This window comes from Manis pentadactyla, chromosome 4, assembly GCF_030020395.1.
Source record: "Manis pentadactyla isolate mManPen7 chromosome 4, mManPen7.hap1, whole genome shotgun sequence".
Lineage (NCBI taxonomy): Eukaryota > Metazoa > Chordata > Mammalia > Pholidota > Manidae > Manis > Manis pentadactyla.
In genome coordinates, this window is record NC_080022.1 from 149,184 (window position 1) to 175,286 (window position 26,103).

The window sequence follows — 26,103 nt, forward strand, 5'->3', positions numbered from 1 at the left end:
CTCCGACCGTGGCTCCGGTGGCATCCAGGCGGGAGGGCACGTTCGCATCGTCCTTGCTGAGGGCGGCGCTGGGGCTCCCAGGGTGGCACGCGGGATGCGGGTCCTGTCTTAGGCCAGGTTCAGTCACGGCTCCAGCACGCGACGCCGGGTGCCAAGCGTAGAGCTTGGGCATCGGCAGGACCACATAGGCTGGGATTCCACGTGCCCCTCACGAGTCGGTGTCCTCCGTGAGCGGCGGTGGTGATCTACGGACCTGGGCAAGACCGGACCGGGGGTCGCGGCAGCCCCTCATCCCCGCCCACAGCCTCCCCAGGACTGTGTAAACACGCGCCGGTCAGGATGTCAGTTCATCTGCAGCAGACAAATGCATCCCCGGGGAAAACGCGATAGAAAGGACTCCTATTCAAAGAGCTCTTCAAGTCAATAAAAGGCTGATGGAATAGTACAAGCGGCTATGCTATAGGGGGGCAGTTCGCCAAAAGATGAATGACGCCCTGGTGGCCAGGCCTGTCCCGCCCACACCACTGAGAGACGCTTCCATTTCCGTGGACAGCCCCACGAGCTCCTGTGCTGGTGGGAGGGGGCCAAACGATAAACAGATCCGCGCGCTGTTATTGAAGACAGTTTGGCCAGACAAACCTGAAAGTACTATGCCTCATACTTCAGCCCAGCGAGAGCTCGGCCGGGAATTCACCAAGTACACATCTGCCTAAGTTCATAACACGGGACAGGGCAGGGATAGCCACATTCCCTCTGCCCTTCCCGTGGGGACAGCCAGTAGGTGCAAAAGCCTCTCCGGGGCTGGAAAGTAGCCCTTGGGAAGAAGTTAGGGAAGCCAGCCTAAGATCTCCTTCCCTCCCCGCAACCCGCCTAGGGCGCCGGTCCGTGAGTCTGGACCATCAGATCCCACGACAGGGCATGCCACAGCCCGGTGGAGCCGGCGAGCACCAGGCAGGACCCCCAGGACGTGTGGCACTCCCCCGCACCAGCAGCCCCGCAGCCAGTGTCCAGATCAAGGCCTGGTACTTGACGGAAAGGAGCGGGTTTGTGGAACGACACCAGCAAAGTGGCCTGCCTGGGGTCACACAGAGGGGAAGGCGGGGTGCGGCCTGGGACAGCACGTAGGGCCGCTGGTCCTCATCAAGCTTACGGGGTGCTAACGGGGTCGGGAGTTGGGGGGCAAGGAAGGTCCGGGAGGCTTCTTGGACATAGGCAGCGGGCGGAGCCCGGAGGGCGTCCTGGAAGAGGTGGCAGGCGTGGCGCGCATGACTGGGAGGATTTGAGGGCTACGTTGTTGTGTCCCCGAAGCGCGCGGGACTGAGGGAGGCGGGGCGGGCGGCGCCGAGAAACAGCGGCTGCGGGCAGGCGGCGGGAGCCTGGGACGCGGTGCTGGCCGCCACCGCCGAGCAGTCCTCCAGCAGTCCGTGCGTCCAACTGTCTGCGCGTCCTCCGCGGGTCGGCGGCGGGTCCCGCGGCCGAGCCCATGCAGCCGCGCAGCGAGCGCCCGGCCGGCAGGACGCAAAGCCCGGAGAACGGCAGCCCGGAGCCCGGGCCCGACACGCCGCCGCCGCCGCCGCCGCCCCAGCCTCCGGCGTGAGTGGGCCAAGGGCCCCCGATTGTGAGCAGGGCCGAGGGCCGAGTGGGTCCGGGAAGGAAGGAGGGGCCGGAGGGGCGCGCGGCGACCCTGGCAGGCTGCCCGGAGGGGGCGGCCTCGACCCCGGGCAGGCTCGGCCAGCCCGGAGAGGGTCCGGCGCCTCACCCCCGTCCTCGGTGTGTCCCGCGCGCCCAGCTACGCGGGACAGGGCGTCCAGAGGCGGCTGCCCCGAGGCTCTGTCCTCCCTCGCCGCCCTTGAGTTCCGACTGGGGCGCTCAAAGACTCGGGCGGCTAGTCTGCAGGGTGGGGGGCGGCAGAGGTGAAGAGGCCGCTTCGGAGGGTCAGGTGAGGTCACGCCTGCTGGCGGGGGCAGGAGTGCGCTTCAGAGCCGCCGACAGCGTTGCCGCTTTCACTTTGTGCATTTCCTGGGAGCCCAGCCGATGCTGAGGACACTGGGCTCCGATGGGGGCACGGGAAGGGTGGCCGGCAACGACCGGAGGAGAGCCTGCGCCCTAGGATGGCAGAGGCAGCCTGGTTCTCACGAGGGCCTCAGGCAGGGGGGACCTGGGTAGAGGAGAATGTGATGTCTGCAGAACTGTGGTGGCAGAGGACGCTGCACAGGGTCAAAGGCTGGCTTCAGATGCCTGATATGCACTCGTGCTGGGAGCAGGTGCCGAGTGGAGTCTCCCTGGGCTCCAGGCATTCTCCCTGAAGGGAGGGAGCAGAGTGGGGTGGGGCCTAAGCAGCCTAGGAGGTCCTAGGGGCCTCTGGGCCTTGATGGAAGCCACCTACGGGCTGCTGCGGGGAGGATGGCCTCCTGGGTGCCCAGCCTTGCCCAGGGTCTCAGGGGTGGGTAAGCAGCTCCCTGCAGAGCGCATCCTGACCTGCTGCCCCTCTGCAGCCCCGAGCCAGAGCGTTCCCGCGCCCGGCAGGCCCGGCCCACTGCCCCAATGGAGGGTGCCCTGCAGCTGCTGAGCCGAGAGGGCCACACTGTGTCCCACAACTCCAAGCGGCACTACCACGACGCCTTTGTGGCCATGAGCCGCATGCGGCAGCGCGGCCTGCTGTGTGACATCATCTTGCATGTGGCGGCCAAGGAGATCCGAGCACACAAAGTGGTGCTGGCCTCCTGCAGCCCCTACTTCCACGCCATGTTCACAAGCAAGTATTGCCCCTTCAGCCTGGGCCCTCGGGATGCTCTGTGGGTCTCCCACGACAGGGAGCAAGTCTGACCCGCTGTCTCCACAGATGAGATGAGTGAGAGCCGCCAGACACACGTGACATTGCATGACATCGACCCCCAGGCTCTGGACCAGCTGGTGCAGTTTGCGTACACAGCCGAGATTGTGGTGGGCGAAGGCAACGTGCAGGTAAGGCCGCCTCACCCCTCACGTCCCACGCCTCTGCAGGCCTCATGCTTCAGCTGTCCCCATGTCCCCGTGTCCCCCTGTCCCTCTCTTGTCTCTCAGTTCCTCACACCCACGTCTCTGGCCCTCTGCCCCAACTTGCCCCACAGACCCTGCTCCCAGCTGCCAGCCTCCTGCAGCTGAATGGCGTTCGCGACGCCTGTTGCAAGTTCCTACTGAGTCAGCTTGACCCCTCCAACTGTCTGGGCATCCGGGGCTTCGCTGACACGCACTCATGCAGCGACCTGCTCAAGGCAGCACACAGGTACGTGCTGCAGCACTTCGTGGACGTGGCCAAGACGGAGGAGTTCATGCTATTGCCTCTGAAGCAGGTAACATGCCAGCCAGGGTGCAGCCTCAGCCCTGACCGAGTCCCTGGACTCCAGATCAAACCCTTGGACCCCTGCCTCCATCATCTGGGCCTTATTCCCAGCCTCTAACTCATGTCTAGCTCCACTGTTCTTCCCCTGGGTTCCCTTGCTTTGTTCCCATTTTCTGACCTCACCCAAGCCTTCCGCCTTTGACCCTTGACCCCTTCCTGTTCTGACCACATCCCTGCCTACTCCCCCAAGTACCTGTTTGCACATCCCCAGGATTGCTCTGGACCTAGTCCTTAGGAAACTGGATCTGTGGCTCCCCAGCCTGCTTGGCCCCTCCTCATAGGAACACTGGGGCCCCCATTGTACTCTCCCTCCCAGGCACCTTCAGGGCTCTCTGGGCCCCCAGACCCTCCCCAGATCTCAGGCCTGAGGGTCCCCATCCCCAGGTGCTGGAACTGGTCTCTAGCGACAGCCTGAACGTGCCTTCAGAGGAGGACGTCTACCGGGCTGTCCTGAGCTGGGTCAAGCACGACGTGGATGCTCGGAGGCAGCATGTCCCACGGGTGAGGCCAATCCCTAGGGCTGCCACCATGTCTGGGGGGACGCAGTAGCTGGGAACCTGGGTGTGCCTGGGTCCTTCCATGTCCAGAGACATGCCCCCCACCGCCCTCCCCAACAGGGGGGATGCAGACACATGTCTCGGGAAGGACCCAGAGTATCTGAGCGTGTTCTCGGGGCCAGGGCCTGCCACCTGACTGTGGCACCCCTGCACCCCAGCTGATGAAGTGTGTGCGCCTGCCCCTACTAAGCCGGGACTTCCTGCTGGGCCATGTGGATGCTGAGAGCCTCGTGAGGCACCACCCTGATTGCAAGGACCTGCTCATCGAGGCCCTCAAGTTCCACCTGCTGCCCGAGCAGAGGGGCGTTCTGGGCACTAGCCGCACACGGCCCCGGCACTGCGAGGGTGCCGGTCCTGTGCTCTTTGCCGTGGGTACGCTCACCTGTCCTGCCTCTCATGCCCCTGCTCTGTGCCTTCTCTCCATGAGTCCAGCACAAGCCCACCCCACCCTACCTGGTCACATCCAGCACCCACCCCACAACTGCTCCTCTGTGCCCTTCTGACCCCATACAGTATGACACATTCACCAACCTCCATCCCCAACCACTCTGGAACACCCATGTCATTGCTTTGAGCTGTGCTAAAGTCCCCCAGCCCATTGCCTCACTGGGCCCCTCACCCTACACCATCACTGCCCCCTCCCTAGGTGGTGGGAGCCTGTTCGCCATCCATGGGGACTGTGAAGCCTACGACACACGCGCTGACCGCTGGCACGTGGTGGCCTCTATGTCCACACGCCGGGCTCGGGTGGGTGTGGCAGCAGTTGGAAACCACCTATATGCAGTGGGCGGGTAAGCATGGAGGTTGGTCTCTGGTAGGGCTCAGCATGTGCCCGCTGGGCCAGCCCTGACCAGCCCCGGACCCCTCCCCAGTTACGATGGGACTTCAGACCTGGCCACCGTAGAGTCGTACGACCCTGTGACCAACACCTGGCAGCCTGAGGTGGCCATGGGCACAAGGCGCAGCTGCCTGGGTGTGGCTTCCCTGCATGGCCTCCTGTATGCAGCTGGTGGCTACGATGGGGCCTCCTGCCTCAACAGGTAGTAGCTGGGTTCAGGGCTGGGTGGCCTTTCGGGGTTGGCTCAGCGGCAGGTGTGGCTGCATCAGGACTACAGAGGTCACTCTGAAGGAGAGCAAAAAGGGATCTTGTCTGACTCAAGTCACCAGAGTCCCCTATGCCTCTTCATCTGGGCCAGCCCAGTTGCCCCTTCTTTTCATCTCTGGGGTCCTTCCCATCAGTCCAGGGGCTGGGCACAGGTGGATACCTCTCTGGTATCGTTCAGGCAGCCAGTGGCCTGTGCCCACCCAACAGGCCCTGCCTCTTATTTCCAGTGGGGTCAGTTCCTGTGACTGCCAGCACGGGGTTCTAGTCATTCCACAGGGAAGGGCAGGTCCTGGGGCCAGGGCAGCCTTTCTGCCACCACTCAAGGTCGGCGGCATTTCTGGCGTCCACAGTGCTGAGCGCTATGACCCTCTGACTGGAACATGGACATCTGTCGCTGCCATGAGCACCCGGAGGCGATACGTGCGTGTGGCCATGCTCGGTGGGTGACAGGGCCTGTTTTGTGAAGTGCCCGCCCTGGAGATGCCACACACAGCGGGCACACCACGGGTGTGTTGACTCCCCACAGATGGGCACCTGTTCGCCGTGGGTGGTTATGACAGCTCATCGCACCTGGCCACCGTGGAGAAGTATGAGCCCCAGGTGCGAAACACACCCTAACCACACGTGTTCCTCTTCCTGTGAGCCTCTCCTTTTTTCTTTTTCTTTTTTTTTTTTTCAGTTACTTGTCTTTTTAATTGAAGTATCCCAAGAGCCTCTTGAGGTTCTCACCCAGAGGGTCAGCTCTCAGGATCACACCCCTGTCCTGCTGACTCCCGCCCTGGAGCAGGGTCTGCGCTGTGGAGGTGGAGGGAGGCTGGTGACGGCTCTGCCTGGGCCCTCCCCTGCAGGTGAACGCATGGACGCCGGCGGCCTCCATGCTGAGCCGGCGCAGCTCAGCAGGAGTGGCAGTGCTGGAGGGGGCCCTGTACGTGGCCGGCGGCAATGACGGCGCCAGCTGCCTCAACTCCGTGGAGAGGTACAGCCCCAAGGCCGGCGCCTGGGAGAGTGTGGCGCCCATGAACATCCGAAGGTGCGCCGGGCCTCACCCCGCGGGCTGGGAGTGTCCCCGTCACCACCACAGTGGGTTTGCCCCGTCCTGGGTCAGGCGCCGGCTCCTCCCCACATCCGTCTCCACCTTCCAGGGGCCCCGCAGCCCTGTGGCTCCCCCTGCGGTGCCTGCTCACCGCGGCTCCTGGCCCCCAGGAGCACGCATGACCTCGTGGCCATGGATGGATGGCTCTACGCTGTTGGGGGCAACGACGGCAGCTCCAGCCTCAACTCCATCGAGAAGTACAACCCAAGGACCAACAAGTGGGTGGCCGCGTCCTGCATGTTCACGCGGCGCAGCAGCGTGGGCGTGGCAGTGCTGGAGCTGCTCAACTTCCCCCCGCCGTCGTCGCCCACGCTGTCCGTGTCGTCCACCAGCCTCTGACCTGGCGCGGACTGCCGAGGCCCGCCCTGCAGCCTCCCACATGCCTTAAGCCCCACGGGCGGGGTCCTAGGCCCCCACCGGGGGCGTCCTGTGCCGTCTGCCCACGTCTCTGTACGTTGAGGCCGCCCGTGTCTGTGTCCGCTCATCGGTGTTCTGTGTATGCTGTTTATTTATTCATTATTTATTGATCGGAGCACTGCGCAGCCACCCATTTACACGTTTACCCTTGGAGTGTCCTGTGTCTCTGGGACCAAGCTGCCGTCAGGGGTGTCTTCCCACCCCGCTGGGGGCGCCAGGGAGCTGTAGGGGTGGAGACCCCTCAACCTAGGAATGATGGGGATGGACACACACTGAAGTGGGTCAGGGGCTAACTCGGACTCTACAGACCTGGAGGTAGGAGTGGGCAGATGCAGAGCGACCCAACAGGGTTAGTTGGGGACTTTCTGAGCCGGTACAGACCCCCCGAGCCTGCGCTTTGCATGTCACCCTTGCCTCACCCAGCCAGTCACGCTCCCGGGGAGGGCCTGAAGCTGGCTTCCTTCTTGTGAGCGTGGTGGCTTTTCTGGACCCTGCACTGAACTGGGCACACGTGCCACAGATCCCACACAGCAATATGAACCAACTTGAACAATAAACACATTTCTTGGGGTCTGTGGGCCTGAGGCTGAGCGTCCATCTCCCCGCTTGAAGGTCCTGTCTGGGGTGACCAGGAAGGCCGGGGGACAGGTGTATAGCTGGGCTGGGATGCTGAGTTGCCATCCGAGGCCTTTGAGGCACATCCAGGTGGGGCAGGGCAGCAGCGTCCTGGACCAGCACCCAGTCATGAGCGTGGTCTGCTGTCAGCCTTGTCCTGGGAGACCCCCGTAGCCGGTGTCTCACCCCAGGCTCTGGGGAGGGGGGCATGTACAACATTCCCACTGCCTCACCTAACAGTCCTGGGCATACCTGGGAGGGTTGGGGCCTCCTTCCTGCATTCTGGTTAAGCCTCAGGGACCCTGCCCTTGGCCCGTGATGAGGGTCGGCCGAGGCATCAGAGGAGTCTGGGGCAGGGTCCTGGCTTCCACTTCCCCAGGGTCGTGAGCTCAGCTGCTGAAGCACTGAGAGCAAGCACACACCCCCTTACAGTCAGTGGTGACTCACAGACTGGCATCTAAGTGGAAACAGGATGTGTGCGCACACAGCGAAGGGGGTCTGCGCGCTCATGGTGTTCGGCACCAGGTACCCCAGCTTGAGTGCAGGCAAGCCGTGTACTCACAGACCGGGCCCTCTGGGCCCCTCCTGTACAGGCTGGAAGCTCTTGGCTGGACCAGGGGGCAGTCTTGTCTGCCCCAGGGTGTCCGGTAGGCGGGGAAGACCCAGGGCAGAGAACTGAGAAGCCGGGGCCCAGGGGGCGGTCCTCCCAGAAAGGCCCCGCCCTCATCCCGCCCTTGGGAACAGGGCGAACCTTCCCAGGGACCCTCCCTGGGAGGTGGGGCAGGAGGCTCAGGGCAGAGGGACTCAGATTGGACCTCTCCGCTCGGGCCAGCCAACACCTCCACTGATGGGGAACAGCCACTGTGTCCCCCAGGCCCCTAGGAGGCTCCGGGCCTCCTTTTCCAGAAAGCCCTCTCTGAAGGCAACTCGGTGAGGGGCAGTGGGGTGTGGCCTCAGCCGCCTGGTCCCAGGGTCTCCCTCACCCTGCCTGGGGGCCAGGCTGTGAGCCCCCCGTTCCCTTGTCCCCAGAGAGGATGGCACGAGGAAGCTAACTGGCCTGTTTGGCTCGGAGGCCAGCCCCCACCAGGACACCACTGCCAACAAGATCTTCTACTACGTCCCTGGGACGGTGAGCGGGCAGTGGGTGTGTCCTGGCACAGGGGGCGTGGTGGTGGTCTGCATGAGTGTGTATGCCCATACTGTCCTCACTTGGCTTGGGGTCTTCCCAGGGTGGGTGAACCCAGAACGAGGGGAGGAGGTAGACAGTGCCCCGCCCTGGGAGCTCACCTGGCCGAGAGTCGAGCAGCAAATGAAACCAGGAGACACTGAGTCAGCGTGGCCGGCGAGCAGGCAGGGCGGCTCGGGCGGGCCTCCAGGAGCTGCTGCGCGGAGCCAGCACCCCAGGCAGACTGCGCAGGAGAGCCCGGTCTGCGCCACAGGCCCTGGTGTCTGCCTGCCCCCTACCAGGGTGCAGGACAGCGTGTCTGGGCCAAGCTTGCCCGTCTCTGTTGCTGCTGTGTGGCACAGGGGCTGTGTTGGTGGTATGGCTGCGAACCCCCAGCACCCTCCGTCGCTCTGGGAGAGCCGGAGGCTTCAGGGTGAACAGCGAGCCAGCCTCTCACCTACTCCAGGCCGCAGTTTCTCCCAGGGGGTATCTCCTTGACATCCACTCTGCCTCATCGCACAGCAGCCTCCTGCGTCTCCCCTACCAAGGCCACACAGCAAGGATGTGGCTCCCTAGCAAATGCTAAGCTACCTGTTAAGCTGAATGCCATCTCTACCCAGCCTGCCCAGTTCCTGTGGAGTTAAGGGCCAGTCAGCTCAGGGAGAGACACCCAGCCCTTTGCGCCGACATGGCTGACACTGGGTTGGGGCCCCAGGATGTGAGGGAAGTGATCCCCAACTTTTGACCCCAGGAGCATCTGGGAGCTGAAGGGAAGGAAGAACATTTGTGACTCTGCACCAGGGGCTCTGGCCGGGGCTCCTGCCTATGCTGCTTGGCCCTCACACTATACCCTTGAGGCTTAGCAACTGGTATGGGCTTCCAGAGCCCACCTTCCTAGCATGTTCCTGTCACGCTGTCCCCTGTCCTGCCCTGTGAGTCCCAGGGGTCCCTGTGAGCAAGTGCTAGCTTCAGAAACTGTCCTGCCTTAGAGAGGTGGGCAGGGCACTTCTGCCCAGGGCCGGGCCAGGCCTGGATGGTGTCCCACCATGTGGCCACATCTCAGGCCTCAACTCCCTCTGTTCAGGTCCAGGACACATCCTATGACCCTGGTGGAGTCCCATGAGGCGTGGTGGCCCCAGTGGTCCTCCCTTGCCAGGATGTGGTGGCTGGAGAGGGGAATGGCCATGTCAAACCTCTGGAGGGGGCGTCAGGGGAGTGGCCCTGTGGTGGGTTCTGTGGTGGCACATGAGCCAGCCCTGCTCAGGTCTCTGAGCTGACTCCTCCCCAGACCCTAAGGCTGAGTCCAGGCCGTGAGGTCAGCCGCATGGCCCTTCCTGATCTGTGCCCTATTTTTCATGGGTCCCATCCGGCATCATTCCCCTTACTGGGTGTGGGTGCAGGAGGCCCCACCCAGAGGCAGGGAGGCCAGGAAGCTGCGAGTCTGTCTGTTCACATTCCAGCACTTGCCCAAGGGCAGCTCAGCTTGGCCATGGCACAGCAGCCCATGAGGACCCCCTGCTGCCTCTCAAAGAGAGCGTGGCCCTCTCCCCAACTCATCGTGAGTCCCTAGATCTCAGCTCCTCCAGCCCCAGGTCAGCGCCCATCCCAATCTTACCCCCGAGCCCCTGTTTGTAGAGGATTCTGTGTGTGCCAGGATCGGTTAAGTGTTCACAGGCACCAATCCCTCTTCCTTCGGCAGACAGCTGTTGAACCCTCAGCACACCGCTGGCCTGTCCTAGGCCCTGGGGGTACAGAAATGGGCAAAACATGCCAAACCCTGTTCTCATAGTGTTCCCATCCCTGAGACAGAGCCAGATGGCAAGACAAATACCTAAAAGATGCAGTAAGTCAAAAGCGGCTAGCGCTAAGGAGGAGATAGGAGGAGAAAGGTGTGCAGGGGGTCAGGGAAGGGTGGAAGGGTGGTAGGGTGCCCAGACAGGACTTCACAGAGGAGGTGACATCTGAGACAGGCTCTGAAGGGTGAGTGGAGTTCTGCTGAGTGGTCCAGGCAGAGGGGACAGCAGGGCAGAGCCGTGAGACGGGCATGCCCGATGTGAGGGAAGAGGACCCCTCAGGCTATCGCAAGGGCCTTGGCCGTCTCTGTGAGTAAGGTTGGGGGCACTCGGTGCTGGGCTGAAGTGGCCAGTGTCTGCCCTCCAGGGCTGAGTGGACGCATTTCTTTGAGCTGCGCATTTGCTGACTTGGTAGCTTGGAATGGGCCGTGGTGGGCATACATACAGCATGGATATTGACAAATGCTCTAAATCAGCACTGCCCCCACCGCCTTTTTTGTAGAACCAGGACTCACCGGCTGACACTGAGGCACGGGAGGGTGTGAACATCATGTCACTCAGACACCCAAAAACCCCTCTGACAGGCAGGTCTCAAGAGGTCATATAAGCATGAAACAGCTTAGGAAACAGGAAGACGAGGCTCGAAACTCCCCGGAGTCCAGACCCCACTGAAGCCACCACGAGACCACGTGATAGTCTGTGTGTGTGCACGCACGTCCTCCGCTGTTTTCTGCAGGGAGTGAGGGTGTGGGGGTCTGGACCCACACGCAGTGGTGCGTGGGTTGTGTGTGTATGTGGGGCCCTCTCCCCCAAGCTCTGGTGCCCACAGGACGTCTCAGGCCTGGAGCGCCAGCGAGAAGGCCTGGAGCAGCCGTTCCTGAGCGTGTTCAAGACAGGGCGGTGGAGGGTGCCCGTGAGGAACCTGGGCAAGGTTGTGCACTATGCCAAGGTGCAGCTGCGTTTCCAGCACAGCCAGGTGGGCTCGGGGGACCGGCGGGGAGGGCCTGGGGGCCGGCCTGGGGCCTGCCCCGACCTCTTCAGGCCAGCACTCCTGCTCTCTCTCCCCCAGGACACCAGCGACTGCTACCTGGAGCTGTTCCCCTCCCACCTCTACTTCCAGGCCCATGGTTCAGAAGGACTGACTTTCCAGGTGAGGGGAAATGGGCAGACTGAGGAGGCAGGGAAGAGCGAGGGTGCAGGCCCTTGGGCGGGGGGCGCCGTGTCTCAGGGGGACCCTGCCCTCCCATTCCCTGTGCCCTGGCAGGGGCTGTTACCACTGGCGGAGCTGAGTGTCTGCCGGCTCGAGGGGTCTCGAGAGCATGCCTTCCAGATCACAGGTGTGTGGGGCATGAGTGGACTGGACCCAGCAGGGCCAGAGAGCAAGGCCTACTCAATGACAGTGGCCTGTGCAGAGCCCCGGGGCTCCGGCCGGACCTGAGCTCATAGAGGTCCTGGCTTTTCCTCCAGTGAGCACAGGTGCAGCACCGGGCTGGGTGGGGGCAGCAGCTTGGGGCATTCAGAGCTGCAGGGGGCCCGACAGCAGGTCCCAGGGGCCGTGTAGAGCCCTTTGGGGGGCCTTTCCTGCAGGCTGCCCACCCAGCCCACTCTGCCCATCCAACCACAGGCCCGCTGCCTGCCCCTCTTCTCGTGCTGTGCCCCAGCCAGGCCGAGCTGGGCAGCTGGCTCTACCGCCTGGAAAAGCAGATGGCCCTTGTAGGAGCGAGGCACTGCCACGCAGCACCCCCACAGGTCAGTGCCGGGAGCCCCTGCCCCCCTTTCCCATCCCCACTTCCTCCACCATCCCCTGACCCCCTTTCACCAGGGGCCCCCTGAAGACGAGCTTCCTGGGACTCTACAGCACAGGCTGAGCCGGCTACGCACAGTGTTGGGGCGCCCAGCGGTGGGCAGCGCCATCTGCGCCTCCAGGGTCAAGCTGCAGCATCTGCCTTCACAGGTGGGTTGGGGACACAGGGGTGAGGAGGCCAGGGAGGGGAACAGGTACAGGTGGGGGCCGGGCCCCAGGTGCACGCCAGTTGGGCCTTCACTTTGACTTTTGACCCCCTCCAGGAACAGTGGGACCGGCTCCTCATCCTGTACCCAACTTCCCTGGCCATTTTCTCTGAGGAAGCAGATGGGCTTTGCTTTAAGGTGGGTGCCCCACACATGGGCCCGCCCCAAGGAGGTGCCCTGTGCACGGAGGTGGGAGGGGGCAGCAGCTCAGGAGGAACCTGTATTTCGGGGCCTGTTGGGACAGAGCACATGGGCCCCGCCCGCCAGCCTGCCTCTCTGGTCAGCTCTGATGTGGGCAAGGAGGGGCCAGTGCCCTGGCGCCTCATGGCACCCTAGAAGGGGCAGATGACCCTCACCTGTAGCAAGTGGCTCCTGCGAGGCCATCCTGTGCTGGTGCCCGGTGTCCCCGAGGGGCGCTGTGCCTCTGAGCGGGCGTCTTCCAGGTGCCTGAGGGGCATGTGTGCTGGCCGGAGCACATCTGCCGCGTGCATCAGGGCATCCATCTACTTTGGGTGCAGTTGTGACCTTCAGCCTCTGGGAAACATGCATGGGGGCTCCCCGAATACCCTCTCCACCCAAGCTGTGTCTCAGCAGGTGACCCAGGGCATGGGACCCCCTAAGATCTGTCTGTGTCTGACATTAGCTAAGAATGGATGGGGCACCTGGCATCGTGTCAGCCTTGGCCCCGCCTTGCCCTCTGCCTGGCGTCCGAGTGCCCAGCCCAGCTCTGACAGTGAGGTGGAGAAATGGGGCCAGGCAGAGGCCCAGGGCTGCCCCCAACCAAGGACCCCTCTTGGCCCTGCCCCCACAGGGGGAGCTCCCACTCGGTGCTGTCCACATCGACCTGGAGGAGGAGGAGAAGCAGGTCCACTCTTTCCTGATTGAAGGTGGGCCGAGCCCAGCCTGGGGGGGAGGTGGCATGAGCCTGGTGGCACCCCAGCTCTTTGGGGTGCCTTGCCTGCCCGGCGCCTCACAGTGTCTGTTTGGCAGGCCGTCTCATCAATACCATCCGTGTGGTGTGTGCCAGCTACGAGGACTACAGCCTCTGGCTGCTCTGCCTGCAGGCTGTCTCCTGCAGGGATGGAGCCCCCCGACTGCTGGGCCCTGAGAGCTTCCTGGGGCCTCGGCGGCCCACCCAGGTGAGGGGTCAGCAGGGGGATGTCTGATCCCGGGCAGTGGTGAAAACAGGAGGGCAGAAGTGTGGTTCTGGGCATGGTGGCGGGCAGTTGGGTCCTGCCCTCTGGCTCACCATCCCCTCTGGCTGCCCAGGTCATGAGTGGCGGCCAAGGCTCACTAACCTCAGATGGACGAACCAGCTGGGACTCGGAGTACCTGGCACCCCCCTCCACCCATACCAGCCATTCCCTCCCTGGGTCCTCAATGGTGTTCACCACAGGCTGCCCTGCCCAGCCTGCACACGTGCGTATGGGGGATGGGGCTAAGCAGAAGAAGGGGCAGGGGGCCCTGAAGGAAATTCCTGTTGGGGAGCCTGGGTCCCCCATGGTACCCCATGTCAAGAGGGACCCTAGTTTCTTAGGGAAGGGGGCTCAGACTGGAGAGAGCTCTGTGCAGCCTCCGGGGGCTATGTGAGGGATGGCCTCGGGTCTCTGGTCCCCACAGGGTCACGCCAATCCCGGCTGTACCAGCAGCAGTGGGCCGAGAGCAGCGCTGAGACGGGGCGGCAGTAGTCGGTCGCCTAGGAGCAAGGCTCGTTTTGAGGGGCCTGGCCCGGGCACCCCGCTGCACCTGGACCTGACCAAGGTGGGCCCGGCGCACTGACCCTGCTCTGGCCTGGCTCCCCCACTCCCTCCACCTCCTTGGCCCCTGTCTGTTGGGCCCAGGTGGTCCTGGAACCTCCTCGAGGCCCCTTGTACGGGAAGGCAGGACTTGGGTCACTTCCAGCTCCAGGAAGTCCATCCCTTCTGCTTTTTGCCTGCAGCTGAGCAGACTGGGCCTGGAGGGCGAACCCAAGGCCCCAGACCACTCTCTGGAGATGCCCCACTCTCCACTCTATGCGGATCCCTACACACCACCTGCCACCTCCCACCACAGAATCACAGATGTCCGGGGCCTGGATGAGGTCAGTCCCCTGTGGGTTAAAGAAAGGGCTGAATGTGTTCACATCCTGATGTTTACAGTACGCCCGAAGCCTGAGGTCTGCTCAGGCCACGAAAGTTAAGGGGGTTTCTGGGTGGGGCACCCCTTAGCTCCGTGGAGGTCCTGGCCCAGGGCCTCAGGTCACCAACACTTCCCTGGCAGTTCCTCAGTGCAGCGCAGAGCCCACCTGGACCTGAGCCCTTGAGCCCGGTGCCCTCCGTCCCCGTGCCTATGCCTGTCTCTGGACTCTCCGGCCCGCGCTTGCTGTCCGAGAAGGGAGCCCTGCAGCCCCAAGCCTCTAGGGGGTGCCGAGGCCCTGGCAAGGGCCAGGGGCCCCCAGACTCCCCTCAGCGTGTGAGTGGCAGCACCTTCCCTGGGCCAGGGGTCTGTGGGGGGGACATAACATGAGGCCTCTGGGACCTGCTGGGGCAGGGGAGGCGGAGACGGAGCACAGGGAGTGGGGGTGGCGGGGATGGGGAGGGCTGGAGGGAGAGGTGTGGGGGGCTGGGGGCTGGCGGACTCCCGGTGTGGTCTCCAAGCGCTGTTCCAGGGCTCAGCTCTCACATCTGTGGTGCGCTCCCCAGGTCCCCTCTGCCAGGGAAGTTCCGCCCAGCCCTCTGCCACCTCCCCCAGGTGAGTGAGGGCCCTGGCTTCTTTCTGGGGGCTGCTGTGGGTATTTCTCCCCTAAGCACATGCCCCTCTGCCCTCCCCACCAGACAGCCATCCCCCCAGGAGCTACGACAACCTCTGGGAAAAGACTCCATCTCCCTCCCACCAGTGGAGGCCCCGCAGAGCCCCGGAGGCTGAGATGGGGCTCATCCAGTGGATCTGACAGCCCCCCAGGCTGGCTGCGTCTTGGGACCAGCTTCAACCCTGGAGAGGTGTTCCCAGCAGGGTCTGGGTCTTTCTTTGTAGGGCCACAGGCTCACTGGCCCCCACCCCTGTCCAACACCGGGTCAGGGCCTTGCCCCAGCAGGGTAGGGGGAGGCTCCAGAACCCTGAATTTCCCTGGGTTCTGGAGGGGCCGAGAGGAGGGCCTCATTCTGAGTGTGCTCTGCCAGTGTGGCTGGGCACCCAGAAGACCAAGCCTCAGCCCGCCTTCCAGGCAAGGAACGAAGGAGGGGACCTGATGGGGGCTTCAGCTGGGAGTGCAAGGATGGCACGGGTGCGAATGTCAGAGGGCTGCAAAAGTCATGACAGCGAGGGTCAGAGTATGTGAGGTCAGAGGGCCTGAGGGTTAGAGGTCAGCAAGATCTGAGCCTTCACACGCAGAGAGGAGGTACCTGGGGCGTGTGAGGAGAGGGATGGACTGGTCAGGAGGAGCTGACAAGAGACTAAACAAAAACGAAAGAGAAGGAGATTTTATTGGTGCCGTGTCCACACATTCTCACCCGGCCACCAGGAGTACCCCACCATCCTGGGACCCCTGTGCATCTGCCTGAGGCCGCATGCCCACCCAGCACCCAGCCTGGTGTGCCGCCCCCCCACCTTCCTGCCCCTGCTTTAGCTCCTCTCAGCCCTGGGACAACCCCAGGTGTCCAGTCCCTTCACCTGATGCCAGGGCTCCCCAGAGGAGGGGCTCCAGGCTCGGCCCTACTGACTCCCACCCTGCAGGGACCACTGGGCCACCTTCCTGCAGGCCCCTGTAGGTACCTGCTCATTGTATCAGGTAGGCTCCAAGGAGGTCTTGCTACAGGCCTTTGGGGTTCAGGAGGTCAGAGAGGCCTCAGAGGTCCTCACTAGCCCAGCCCACTTGTAAATAGGGCAGAGTCCCTGGGATACCCCCACCCCAACCTCATCGCCCTTGCCACACGCCAGCCTCCAGCTGGGGTCTCACTGCTGCTCTGATCCTCTAATTAGTGCACAGTCCTGCCCCTCACCCCCAACTAGAGAACCAGATAAAATATAGGATACCCAGTTAAATCTGATTTCAGATAAACCACAGATAATTTCTTAGCGTAAGTATGTCTCAAATGCTGTGTGTCTGAAATTCAAGTTTCACTGGATGCCCCAACTCTTTATTCGCTGATCTGGCTGCCTTACTAACCGGCTGCCCGCTCGCCCTACTCATCCAGCCTCCCAGGTGTGGAGCACAGGCCTGGCCTCAGCCGCTGGCCAAGCCTTTGGGCGGAGTCTGTGGAGCCCGGACCAAGGACACTGGCTCCTTCCTACATCTGTAGAACACAGGGGTCAAAGGGCAAGGCCTGAGGACAGTGCCTCGTCGTGAGCGCCTGTGGCCATTTCCTTGTCCCGTGCCGTCCTGGTCCAAGCCTGGGTCCTAGGAGCTGGGGCTGTGGCTTCAGCGCCCCTGCCCTGCCTGCCGGCGGAAGTAGTGGATGGCGGAGACGGTGCCGACGTTGGCCAGCAGCACTGCAAGGAGCACAGGGCTTCCTGAGTGCGGCTCCCCTCGCCTGGCCACCGCCTCTGCCACGGGGCCCGGCCCCTTCAGCAGGGCTGGGTGGGTCAGGAATGGGAGGGGTGAGGTCCGGGGAGAGACCTGTGCGTCCATGTACCCCTCATCCCTGTGGGCTCCAGCCCCTCCTCCCCCAGGCCCCCCAAACCTGTTTTCCAGGCGTCTGGGGTATGCAGATCTGAGGTTCTCACAGCCCAAGTGGCAAAGGCCACAAACATCAGGCACATGTCATTCTGGTTGAAGGTAAACGCGGCAAGGGGGTCCTGAGGCTCCCCTAGGAAGGAGAAGCAAACCCTGACTCCAGCTGTTCTGTGCAGACCCATCCATCCCAGGACACGCCTGCCTCAGGAAACATCTATCCTGGCGCACACGTGTCCTGGAGCCAGTCCATGTGGGGACATGTCTGTCCTGGGGCACGTCTGTCCTGGCACTTGTCTGCTCCAGGACACACTGTCTGAGTCACATCCTCCCTGTGAACTATGCCAGACGCACAGCAGTGTGCGGCACAGTCAAGGTGCCTCTGTGACACATCTCCTAGTGTGCAAAATAGCTCCCAAAGGGAATGTGAGGTGAAGTCTATGAGCACCTGAGGGAGAGCCACCCTGGCGCCTGCTCTGCTAGAGGCTGGGGGCAGGGTGCTGCTGTCATCCGGGCCTCAGCACAGGGTGACGGTCAGGGCTGAACCCAGCCCCTAGTGGCCCTGGTGCCTGGCCTGGGCTGTCCCACCTGGACTGTGTCCTGGGAAGGCTGGGAGCTGGTCCTTCTTCCCAGATCGCCCCTGACGCCTCCCCACCAGCTCATGACTCGGGTCCTGGCCTGCCTCGCCCCAGGGGCTCTTCTGGCTGAGCTCCCTGGACACTGTGTTCCCAGCACCTGGCAGGCCCTGGGGCCCACACAACACCTACCTGCTTGCCTGGCCACCAGACGGAGCTGCTGTGCTGCGCCTGGGCTGGGCTCTGATAGGGTGCCTGGTCCCACTCCCCGGGGGACTGGCCTGGGGGCCTCCGTGGCCCGCAGCTGGAGAAAGTCAGCTAGCCCCCGCATGTCCGCTGACCTGTCCTCCCCAAGGAAGTGTTCATAGGCCTCAGGGATGGAGATGGGCATCAGGTCTCCAGGTAGAGGGGCTAGCACAGGCGCAGCTTGTGGGGGTGGGACTGCAGAGAGGCCACCCCGGTGTCCCGGCCTCTGGGCTCTGCAGTCCTGGAAGAAGAACTCACACATGTCTGGCCACTGGACTTCGGCTGGGGCCTGGCCAGCCTCTGACACCTCCTCCACATCTTCGTCCTCCTCCTCAATAGTGTCACAGAAAAAGAACTCATAGGCCTCTGGGAGGGTCACTGCAAAGCAGCTCCTGGGTCCAGGCCCTCCGGAGGCAGAGGGGGCAGGGGGAGGCAGGTGCTTGAGGATCCGAGGCTGAGGAATGCGGGGCCCAACTGCCATGGCGTCCCAGCCTCCAGGTCCCCCGCGGGCCCCAGCTGCTGTCCTGGGGGCCGAGGGCCGGGCTGTGGCTAGTGAGGGTGGGCCCAGGGCCTCTCCTGAGCCCGGCTCCTGGGGGCTGGGCACAGCCGTGGAGAATCGCACTTTTTTCTTTTTGGGGGCTTGGACAGGGCCCAGAGGGGTCTCCCCCAAGTGGTGTCCAGGAACCCCTGATGTAGGCTTCCCTCGGAGCCCCCCTGGAGACACAGCTGGGCTCAAACCTGGCCCTGCTGTTGACACAACATCCATCGCCACCAAACGAGGCCCAGCCTGGTCGGCGGCAGGTCCGGGCACGTGCACGTCAGTCTGGGCCTTGGGAGCAAGGTGAGGTGGAGCTGCACATGGTGTAGCCTTTGAGACAGGTGTAGGTGAGTCCACTTCCGGCTTGACCATTAGGTCCAGGGTAGAGAGGTCCAGATCCAGTCTAGGCTTGGAGGCGGGTGTAGACAGAGCCACATCTGACTTAGCCATCAGGACATCTGGACCAGCCTCCTGGGCAGGTTTAGACACAGTATGTAGCTCAGCTCTGAGGGGCACTCTGAGCGGGTCCGTCCCTTGTCCCATTGTCAGGACAGGTGGTGATAGATCCAAACCTGGCTCCTGCCTGGTCACCTGCTCAAAGGCTCCTGCAGATTCTGGCCCCAGTTCATCCTGCCCGGCTCCTGCTGTCTGCTGCTCTGTCTCAGCTGAGAGACCCTTCCCCTCGGACCCAGCCAGGCCAGGGCCCCCCTCGGGTCTGGTTTCAGAGAGCAGTGGGGAGCCCAGCTGGGCGGGAGCAGAGCCTGGGGTACTTGGGCGCCCACCCCCCTTGGTGCCCGCAGCACGCCTCTTCTTTCGGCTGAGGCTGCGTGGAGGGGCTCCAGGGCTACCAAGGGGTCTCTGGGGGACATCCCTGCAGCCAGAGGACTCGAGGCTCGGAGGAGGCCCACCAGGGGGGCTAGGTGCAGGGCTCTGGGGGTCTGGCCCCTGCAGAAGCCTCTGCATATCGTCTCTGGAAGACGCGGGCCCTAGGAGAGATGAGCTCTGGCTGGAAGGAGCGGCACCAGAGCTGAGGGACGACAGAGCTTCTGACCGTGTGGACGTGCTGGGTGTCTGCTGACCAGCCCCTGCGGCCAAGCTGGGCTCATGCCAAGACCTGCTGACCAGCCGCCGGGTAGCTGCCTTGTCCTCCTCCTCGAGGCTGGGCCAGCCCCTCCCCCCGGGGGCCTGCTGTCCCTGGAGAAGGGTCAGGGGCCCTTGAGGACCGCTGCCACGGCTGTCCCCCTGGTCAGTGTCGCTGGGCACGAGCTCGTCCCCGGAGGCCAGGCCGGCCTGCAGGAGGCCACACTCTTCGCTGGTGGCTGAGAACTCGGCCCAGTCCCGGTCGCTCAGCTGGATGCTGTACTGGAAGTTTTCCATTTCGGGTCAGCGGCACTTGGGCAGAAGGGCCCACAGCCTGGGGGGGTCGTCACGGACCCAGGCCCTCAGCACTGGCAGGCACCCGCTGCCAGTGCCGTGCCTGCCCTGTGGGTGCCCCCAGCCTCCTTGGCCCAGGGGCCAGCACTCCATTTCTGTCCTGAAAGAAAACAGACCAGGGTCCCCAGAGAGGCTGTGCTGCTTTCAAATCTGGTTAGAAAACCCTCAGCTCCCGCTTTCCTTGTTTCTGGGCTGACCCCAAATGATACCTTGTGAAGTACACTAAAAAAATAAAATTCTTCATGTTTGGATTTTCATTTCCAGAAGTGGTTTTCTTCAAACCTTTGAGCAATTTCTGGCTGGCTGGGTAAGCCCCACCTTCCCCAGCTTTCCTCAGGTCTTTGTTCCAAGGCCGACTTGATGCAGCAAAGTGGTTCCCAGGACCTCCCACTGGGGGTCAGCTCTCCTGGGCTGGTTCAGCCCAGCCTGTCCCAGCAGGCCCCAGGTAGCCACCAGCCATGGGGGGAGGTGACCTTTGGGGATGACCTCCCACCAGCCTCGGCGGGGAGATCACCCTGGGGCTGACCAGGGCCTGCTCAGAGGTCAGCGGCGAGAGCCTGGCTCTGCCCCTACCTAGGCAGGAGGTCACAGAACAGAAGTGACTCTGATTCCCAGCGGCCCCCAAGGGCCATCCTCAGGGTCTGTGCCCCCTCCCTCCACCTAATCTCCATGCACCAAGGCAACCCTAGCTGGCTGAGAGCCCCTAGCCTCTTGACCTGCTGTGGGAGCTGCCCTTTGGCCTTTGGCCAGCCACCACCAGACCCACGGGGGTGCGGAGCTGCTCTGGCCAGGCCAACCCCACAGTGATGACACCTTGAGACCGGGTCACCGTGGCTTCCTGGCCTGCTGAACTTTGCTTTCCCCTCTGCCCTTGGGCAGGTCCCCGTGGGGACTCTGGGGCCCCTTAGGGTAGGAACGAGGCGCTGACAGCATCATACCTGGGACCCCGCAGACGGCTGGAGCTGCCTGATGGTGCTGGGTTCGCCGCACAGATCCCACCTCCAGTGCCAAAAATACTCCCTCCCTGTGGTCACATGTCTCCTGCCAGTCAGGGTCCAGGCCACAAATAGATGGCATTTGATGGGACTCCAGCGACGTGAGTGGTGCCCTCCTAGCCAAGTAAGAGGCCAGCCAGAGGACGCCGGCCGGCAATTGGGACCTCCGCCTCTTTCCTGAGCCGAGGCCGCTCTGTCTCCTTGTCTTGGCCACGCACAGCTGCTCTTTCCTTTTAAAGTGGTCCCACCCACAGTGAGAATTCAGGCCCCCCCATCTGCTAGCAGCTCCTCAAAAACAGCCAAGGCCCTTCTGGATTCTAGGGCTTTTTACCTGTTGCCTGTGTAGAATTGAGGGACTCAAGAGAGATGAGCTGGGAGGTGACTGGTTCCAGAATGTTCCTAAGTGTCCTTTGGAAGTGGGCTTCTGCCAATCGGGGGGCAGGATTTGCAGCTCCCTGGTCTGGCCTCAAGGTGTTTGCCAGACGCCCCCAACCCCCAGCAGCTTTGCCGAACCTGCCGATGGGGCTCACACCCTCCTGGTGAAGGGCACTCCAAATGCCTCTCCACCTATGGAGAGGAAAGTGGGTCACCCCGGCCAGCATCTCTCCTAACTTACGCTCCTGTGGGCAGGTCCTGAGATGGGGGTGTCCCTTCAGTGCAGTCTGTCCCTCCAGGGAAGGAGAACCAGTCACCAAGTGGGGACAGGCAGGTGGGGTGGCCCTGGGGGATGACACCCCATGCCAGGCCCACCGCAAACACTTTTCCAAAAGCTCGTCCATCCTGGGGGTCACCAGGATGACCCTTCACAGTCAAGCTTGGTGAGGCACAGAGAGGGTGAGTGACTTGCCTGTGGCCACACATCTAGTAAGTGGCAGTCTTAGCCACGCTCCAGGCCACACATCACTGTGACACACACACACACAAGCACACAGGCATGCACCTCTGGCCTCCAGGTTGGTCGCAAAAGGAGGAGGAGGGCTCAGACAGGAAGTGATTAAACAAACAGGTAAGGAAGGTCACTTCCGACAGCAACATAGTGTCAGAAAGCTGTGGAGAGGAGGCAGGAGTGCCCTGGACGGACCTCTGACCAGAGGCCCTGCGGGCCCACTGGGACAAGCCTCGGTGGGTGTGGCAGTGAGGGCCAGAGGAAGCCAGGCTGTGTGTTTTGATTCCCAGGAAACCTCTCCCTGGGACACGTGCAGAAGGGGCACAAATGGCCAGTGCAGGCACCTCGAAGCCCGCCAAACCCCACCCAGGAAGGCCGAGGCTGCTGCGTCCTCCATCCTGCCACCCAAGCAGGTGGGCCTGGCCTGGATGAACTTTATACCAACAGAATCGCACCCTAAGCACCTTCCTGGGTATCAGGAAAACCAGCTCCCCTCCCTCCTGTGGTCCTGTGAGCCTCCTGCACTGCCCACACAAGCGCCTCACTTCCTGGCACCCAGTGTAGGGTGGGTCCCCACACCAAGCAGCTCTCTGACACTGGCTGGGTGTCCTACAATTTAGCTCAATTCTGACACTATATGTCAGGCCCCACAGGTCAAGGGTTCAGTGTCACGAGATCCCCCACTTCAGATGCCATTCAGAGTAGCGGGACCCCAGATGCCCGTAGCTTTTGTCCACTTGGCTCCAAATCGGAGGTTCCCACCACCCCCTCCCCTGTGGACGTGATTAATTTGTTAGAGCAGCTCAAGAACTCACGGAAACATTTACTTAAGTTTACCACTTTACTATAAAAAGACATGATAAAGGATGCAGATGAGTGTGCAGGTGGGAGAGATGTGCAGGGCGGGGCAGAAAGGCACCACCACTCTACCAGCACCTCTGCGCATCCAGCCCAGACACTCTCTGGGCACTGTGCTTCCGGGACTTCATGGAGGCTTCCCTGCAGCCCCCGAAGGTCAGCTCCCTGGCAGCCCCTCTGCCTTCTGGAGAGAACAGGGCGGGGCCGGCTGTCCACAGCTCCTACTCAGGCCTCTCTCTCTCTCTCACTGCTAGAGCTGCTGCCTTATTAGGACAAAAGATGCTTCTATTGCTCTACCAGATTTACAAAGGTTGCCAGGAAGGCGGCAGAGACCCCGTGCCCTCTCTGTCGGCGCGCCCTCTGCTTCCTCCACTGCTCATCACACTCTGAGGTCGGGAACTGAGAGACTGTGCAGTCTGCTCCCATGAGAGCACACACAACGCCACGCTGTTTTCCTGTGGATGGGTTTTGGGTTGTTTCCACTTTGCAGTTCTTATAAACAGTGATGCTCTGAACATTCCAGAACGCTTCTTTGGCGAACCCACACGCGTTTCTGGAAAGCAGCTGGGTCAGAGGGTGTGTTCGTCCAGCTTCAGAACACACTCAGGTGACTTCTGTTCACTGCGTGTCCAATTGTCTTTGTGTCCAGGAGTCCTGGAGGCTCTGTAGTGGTGTCACACCCTAGTTGTAATTCATGTCTCCTTAATAGTAATAAAGTTATTGGCTACTGGCGCATCTTTTGTGAAGACATGTGTCCCTACAACGCTTTTGCCACTTTCCTATGCCTTTTTCTTATCGATTCGTAGGCATCATCATGCATTTCGGTGAGAATTCTATATTGGCCATCCATACGAATGTCTTCTCTCTGCCCCGCCATTTCACTCTCGATGATGTCTTTTGATAAACAGAAGTTTTCAGTTTTAAGGGAATGCAAGCTATCAACAATATCCTTACAGCATTACTTCCTCTGTCCTTTTAAAGAACTCCGCCTGCCCCAAAGCCATGAAGATTTCGCCAAGATGTCCATGTGTGTTTTTTAAAGCTGTGTTGTTCTACCTTTTACATTGGATCTGCAACCCACCTGCTATTGATTTTTGTGTGGTGATGACTGAGGTCCTGTCACTCTTTTTTGTTTCCATATGGCACCCAGGTGACCCGGAGCCATGTCAAGGCTCGGTGGCACATACCTGTGGGTCTGTGCGTCCGCAGGGCACAGCAGCAGAGCCCCATTCCCTCTTCGGGAGCCGAGGAGGTCTGCGGGGCTTGGGGCAGGGGCTAGTCAACAGCCACCCCATCTGCCCTGGGAGAGCAGGATGCAGGGTCAGAGGGCAGCGGGGAGGCTGCAAGGAGGGGGCCGGTGGAGAGAGGGCGCCTTGCGAGGACCAGCTGTGTCTGCCCTGTTCTCCAGCCCTGTCCCAGTCGTGGACCTCGGAGGGTGCCTGCTGCAGGGCGAGGACACCCCACAGGAGCTATAGCACATCAAGAGTCAGACAGCATGGCGGAGGCCTTAGATCGAGGTTTGGTACCTGGGCCAATTGGAGGCCCTGGTCGGGCGGCCTCTGGAGCAGGTGGCGGCGCCCCTGGCACTGAAGCCCGCTCAGGAGGCGGCCGGGCGGGGCGGGGCCGTAGCCTGCTGTGCCCAGGAGGACCACTAGAGGGCGCCAGGGCTCCACTGGAAGCCAGCGGCGCTCGGACTGCCCTGCCGGGTCTCGGGCTCAGACCCTTCCAGGGGAAAAACCGGGCCCCCTTTCCCGGAGTCGTGTAACCCCTCTGAGCCCTTGACCTTGAGACAGTAAGCCCTTAAAAATAAGGGCCAACCTTGGAACTCAACCAAGAATTTGGAGAAGTGCAAATTGTAGCGCTCCAAAGTCTTACAACTACAGACTATTTACTGTTAAAAGAACATAAGGGATGTGAACATTCCCCAGGAATGGATTGTTTTAATTTGTCTGATTTCTCTCAGACTGTTCAAGTTCAGTTGGACAATATCCACCACATCATAGATAAGTTTTCACAAATGCCTAAGGTGCCTGCCTAACTGGTTCTCTTGGTTTCACTGGAGATGGCTGGTAATTACAGATATGCTTTGGTTATGTAACTATACTCCTATTATGTTAACGTGTGTGCGCAATTTAAGTAGTAGCTTAAAACCTATACATGCTGAAGTTACTCTACAAGAAGATATGTCAAAGAAATAATCAATCTTCCCATGTTTTCTTCCACCTGCTACTTCTATAGCTTTTCTTCTTCCTTCCTAATTACAACCCTTAAATAGAATTCGTGCCTCATATCAAATTTACCGAGTATCATAATTCTTCCAAGTGGTAAAGATACCTCAAGACAGATGCTGGGCATAGAAGCTACAGGGCATAACCATGCAAAGAAATAGAAAGCTAACCATTTCAAACAATAAGGCTTCTCTCTCACTTACCAACTCTACATTTCCCTGTATGGCCCCGGAAGATGACTGGTTAGCCAGAGACGGGTAAGATTCCTCAAGGGAGGAACAACCTAAGACAGGCACAGTCGCAGGGGGGCCATCAGGTGAGAAATTGGGGATCAACAGAGGTGAGGCTTAGAACCTCCCCCCCATTCTGAGATAAATCTTCTGCATACGTGGATGTTTTATTGCCCTGGTCTAGCTTGGATTAACACATAGTCTACAGGCACACACCTGATCATCTACATTTGCTCTCTTACAACACTAAACTATGTTTTCTACCTTTATTTTGTATCTACCTTCCACTTCAGCATTTTACTAAAAATAATAATAATAAAGAGAGAAACGTGGTATCCACATATAAATCAAGTATAAAAACCAAATGAGTATTCATATTTGAACTGACTGTTTATAGTTCATAATGCATGAGCAAAACCGAAAGTTTCTGTGATGACTGCCCTTGTACTGTTCACTATGTAACTTATTCACTATGTAAGAATTTGTTCTCCATGTAAGAACTTGTTTGTTATGCCTCAGAAGATTGGAGACTGACGAAAATTAGGCTTGGGGTGGATTAATGATTGTGCATTGAGCATTGACTCCCCTATACAGAATTTTATTGTCCTTAACAACCATTTGATCAATAAATATGAGAGATGCCCTCACAGAAAAAAAAAAAAAAAAAAAAGGACAAGACTTCCAATGGTAAAATAAATAAGTAACCGGGATGTAATGGATAGCGTAAGGAATATAGTCAAGATATTGCAACAGCTTGGTAGGGTGATAGCTGGAACCTAGAATTATGTATATAAATGTTCTACCACTGTGTTGTACACTTGAAACTAATGTAATGTAATACTGTGCGTCAACTACCCTTCAATAAAAAATAATTATTTTAAAAAATAAATAAATAAATAAGGGCCAACTTTCAACCGGCCGCTGTTTACATGCTAGGCAGCCTTAAATGCCTGACAGAGTTTATGGGCTTTTTACTTTTAATTTTTTAATAGTCTTACTGAGGTATAATTTACATACAATAAACTGCACATATTTAAGGTGTAAAATTTACTAAGTTTTGACGTAGGTATACACCCGGGAAGCCATCACCACTACAGTCCAGAGAGTGAGCATGCCCGTTACTCTTAACAGTTCTTTACCCTTGGTAAGGTCCCCCCCCCTCCTCCCAAGCAAATAAGCCATCTGCTTTCTGCCACTGTAGTTAGCAGGCATTGTCCAGAACTGTAATACATGGGATCACACAGTATGCACTCCCTTGTACGGTACAAAAGAGTACTGGATGGCTGGCTTCTGTCACTCAGCATAATTATTTCGAGATTCACCCATAC

The 26,103-nt window shown here is 60.6% G+C and overlaps 3 protein-coding genes across 14 annotated transcripts; 2 read left to right on the forward strand and 1 right to left on the reverse strand.

The window, feature by feature from the left end:
• Nucleotides 1–141: 141 nt before the first annotated feature.
• Nucleotides 142–7,124, forward strand: KLHL17 (kelch like family member 17). Of its 6 annotated transcripts, XM_057499552.1 has the most exons (13): nucleotides 142–781; nucleotides 875–1,593; nucleotides 2,496–2,755; nucleotides 2,843–2,964; nucleotides 3,111–3,332; nucleotides 3,767–3,883; nucleotides 4,098–4,311; nucleotides 4,586–4,730; nucleotides 4,812–4,979; nucleotides 5,272–5,483; nucleotides 5,571–5,644; nucleotides 5,893–6,074; nucleotides 6,248–7,124. In XM_057499552.1, the coding sequence occupies exons 2-13, from the start codon at nucleotides 1,484–1,486 to the stop codon at nucleotides 6,474–6,476; spliced, it is 2,055 nt and encodes a 684-aa protein (XP_057355535.1). In that variant the 5' UTR covers nucleotides 142–781; nucleotides 875–1,483; the 3' UTR covers nucleotides 6,477–7,124. The 6 variants fall into 6 exon arrangements, with proteins under 6 accessions (XP_057355535.1, XP_057355534.1, XP_057355536.1 ...); XM_057499551.1 differs by having other exon boundaries at nucleotides 142–1,593; XM_057499553.1 differs by having other exon boundaries at nucleotides 142–1,593; nucleotides 5,893–6,020.
• Nucleotides 7,125–7,935: 811 nt separating this feature from the next.
• On the forward strand, nucleotides 7,936–19,829 carry PLEKHN1 (pleckstrin homology domain containing N1). Of its 7 annotated transcripts, none has more exons than XR_008996837.1 (16): nucleotides 7,936–8,099; nucleotides 8,199–8,298; nucleotides 10,942–11,103; nucleotides 11,197–11,277; nucleotides 11,392–11,464; nucleotides 11,752–11,876; nucleotides 11,950–12,081; nucleotides 12,195–12,275; nucleotides 12,949–13,024; nucleotides 13,128–13,276; nucleotides 13,407–13,556; nucleotides 13,758–13,898; nucleotides 14,077–14,216; nucleotides 14,488–14,588; nucleotides 14,819–14,867; nucleotides 14,951–19,829. XR_008996837.1 is itself a non-coding variant. In XM_057499558.1 (16 exons), exons 1-16 carry the CDS (start codon nucleotides 8,017–8,019, stop codon nucleotides 15,064–15,066), a joined length of 1,851 nt encoding a protein of 616 aa, XP_057355541.1. In that variant the 5' UTR covers nucleotides 7,936–8,016; the 3' UTR covers nucleotides 15,067–19,829. The 7 variants fall into 7 exon arrangements, 6 of the variants coding, with proteins under 6 accessions (XP_057355541.1, XP_057355542.1, XP_036738621.1 ...); XM_057499558.1 differs by having other exon boundaries at nucleotides 14,077–14,217; nucleotides 14,397–14,588; XM_057499559.1 differs by having other exon boundaries at nucleotides 11,986–12,081; nucleotides 14,077–14,217; nucleotides 14,397–14,588.
• Nucleotides 16,467–19,521, reverse strand: PERM1 (PPARGC1 and ESRR induced regulator, muscle 1). Its single transcript, XM_036882728.2, has 3 exons — nucleotides 17,553–19,521; nucleotides 16,796–16,921; nucleotides 16,467–16,604 (listed from the first exon to the last, which is right to left on the reverse strand). Exons 1-3 carry the CDS (start codon nucleotides 19,519–19,521, stop codon nucleotides 16,534–16,536), a joined length of 2,166 nt encoding a protein of 721 aa, XP_036738623.2. The 3' UTR covers nucleotides 16,467–16,533.
• Nucleotides 19,830–26,103: the final 6,274 nt, after the last annotated feature.

What these genes read in the sequence shown, in the direction of transcription:
- KLHL17 (XM_057499551.1), top strand. Translation starts at nt 1,484, where the DNA reads ATGCAGCCGCGCAGCGAGCGCCCGGCCGGCAGGACGCAAAGCCCGGAG. An exon ending in CACCTATATGCAGTGGGCGG is followed by an intron (nt 4,731 to 4,811) that starts GTAAGCATGGAG and finishes ACCCCTCCCCAG; the next exon opens with TTACGATGGGACTTCAGACC. An exon ending in GCGCCCATGAACATCCGAAG is followed by an intron (nt 6,075 to 6,247) that starts GTGCGCCGGGCC and finishes CCTGGCCCCCAG; the next exon opens with GAGCACGCATGACCTCGTGG.
- PLEKHN1 (XM_057499558.1), top strand. Translation starts at nt 8,017, where the DNA reads ATGGGGAACAGCCACTGTGTCCCCCAGGCCCCTAGGAGGCTCCGGGCC. An exon ending in CAGAAGGACTGACTTTCCAG is followed by an intron (nt 11,278 to 11,391) that starts GTGAGGGGAAAT and finishes GTGCCCTGGCAG; the next exon opens with GGGCTGTTACCACTGGCGGA. An exon ending in GCATGCCTTCCAGATCACAG is followed by an intron (nt 11,465 to 11,751) that starts GTGTGTGGGGCA and finishes ATCCAACCACAG; the next exon opens with GCCCGCTGCCTGCCCCTCTT.
- PERM1 (XM_036882728.2), bottom strand. Translation starts at nt 19,521, where the DNA reads ATGGAAAACTTCCAGTACAGCATCCAGCTGAGCGACCGGGACTGGGCC. An exon ending in TCTGGTGGCCAGGCAAGCAG is followed by an intron (nt 16,922 to 17,552) that starts GTAGGTGTTGTG and finishes TCTCCTTCCTAG; the next exon opens with GGGAGCCTCAGGACCCCCTT. An exon ending in CCCAGACGCCTGGAAAACAG is followed by an intron (nt 16,605 to 16,795) that starts GTTTGGGGGGCC and finishes TGCTCCTTGCAG; the next exon opens with TGCTGCTGGCCAACGTCGGC.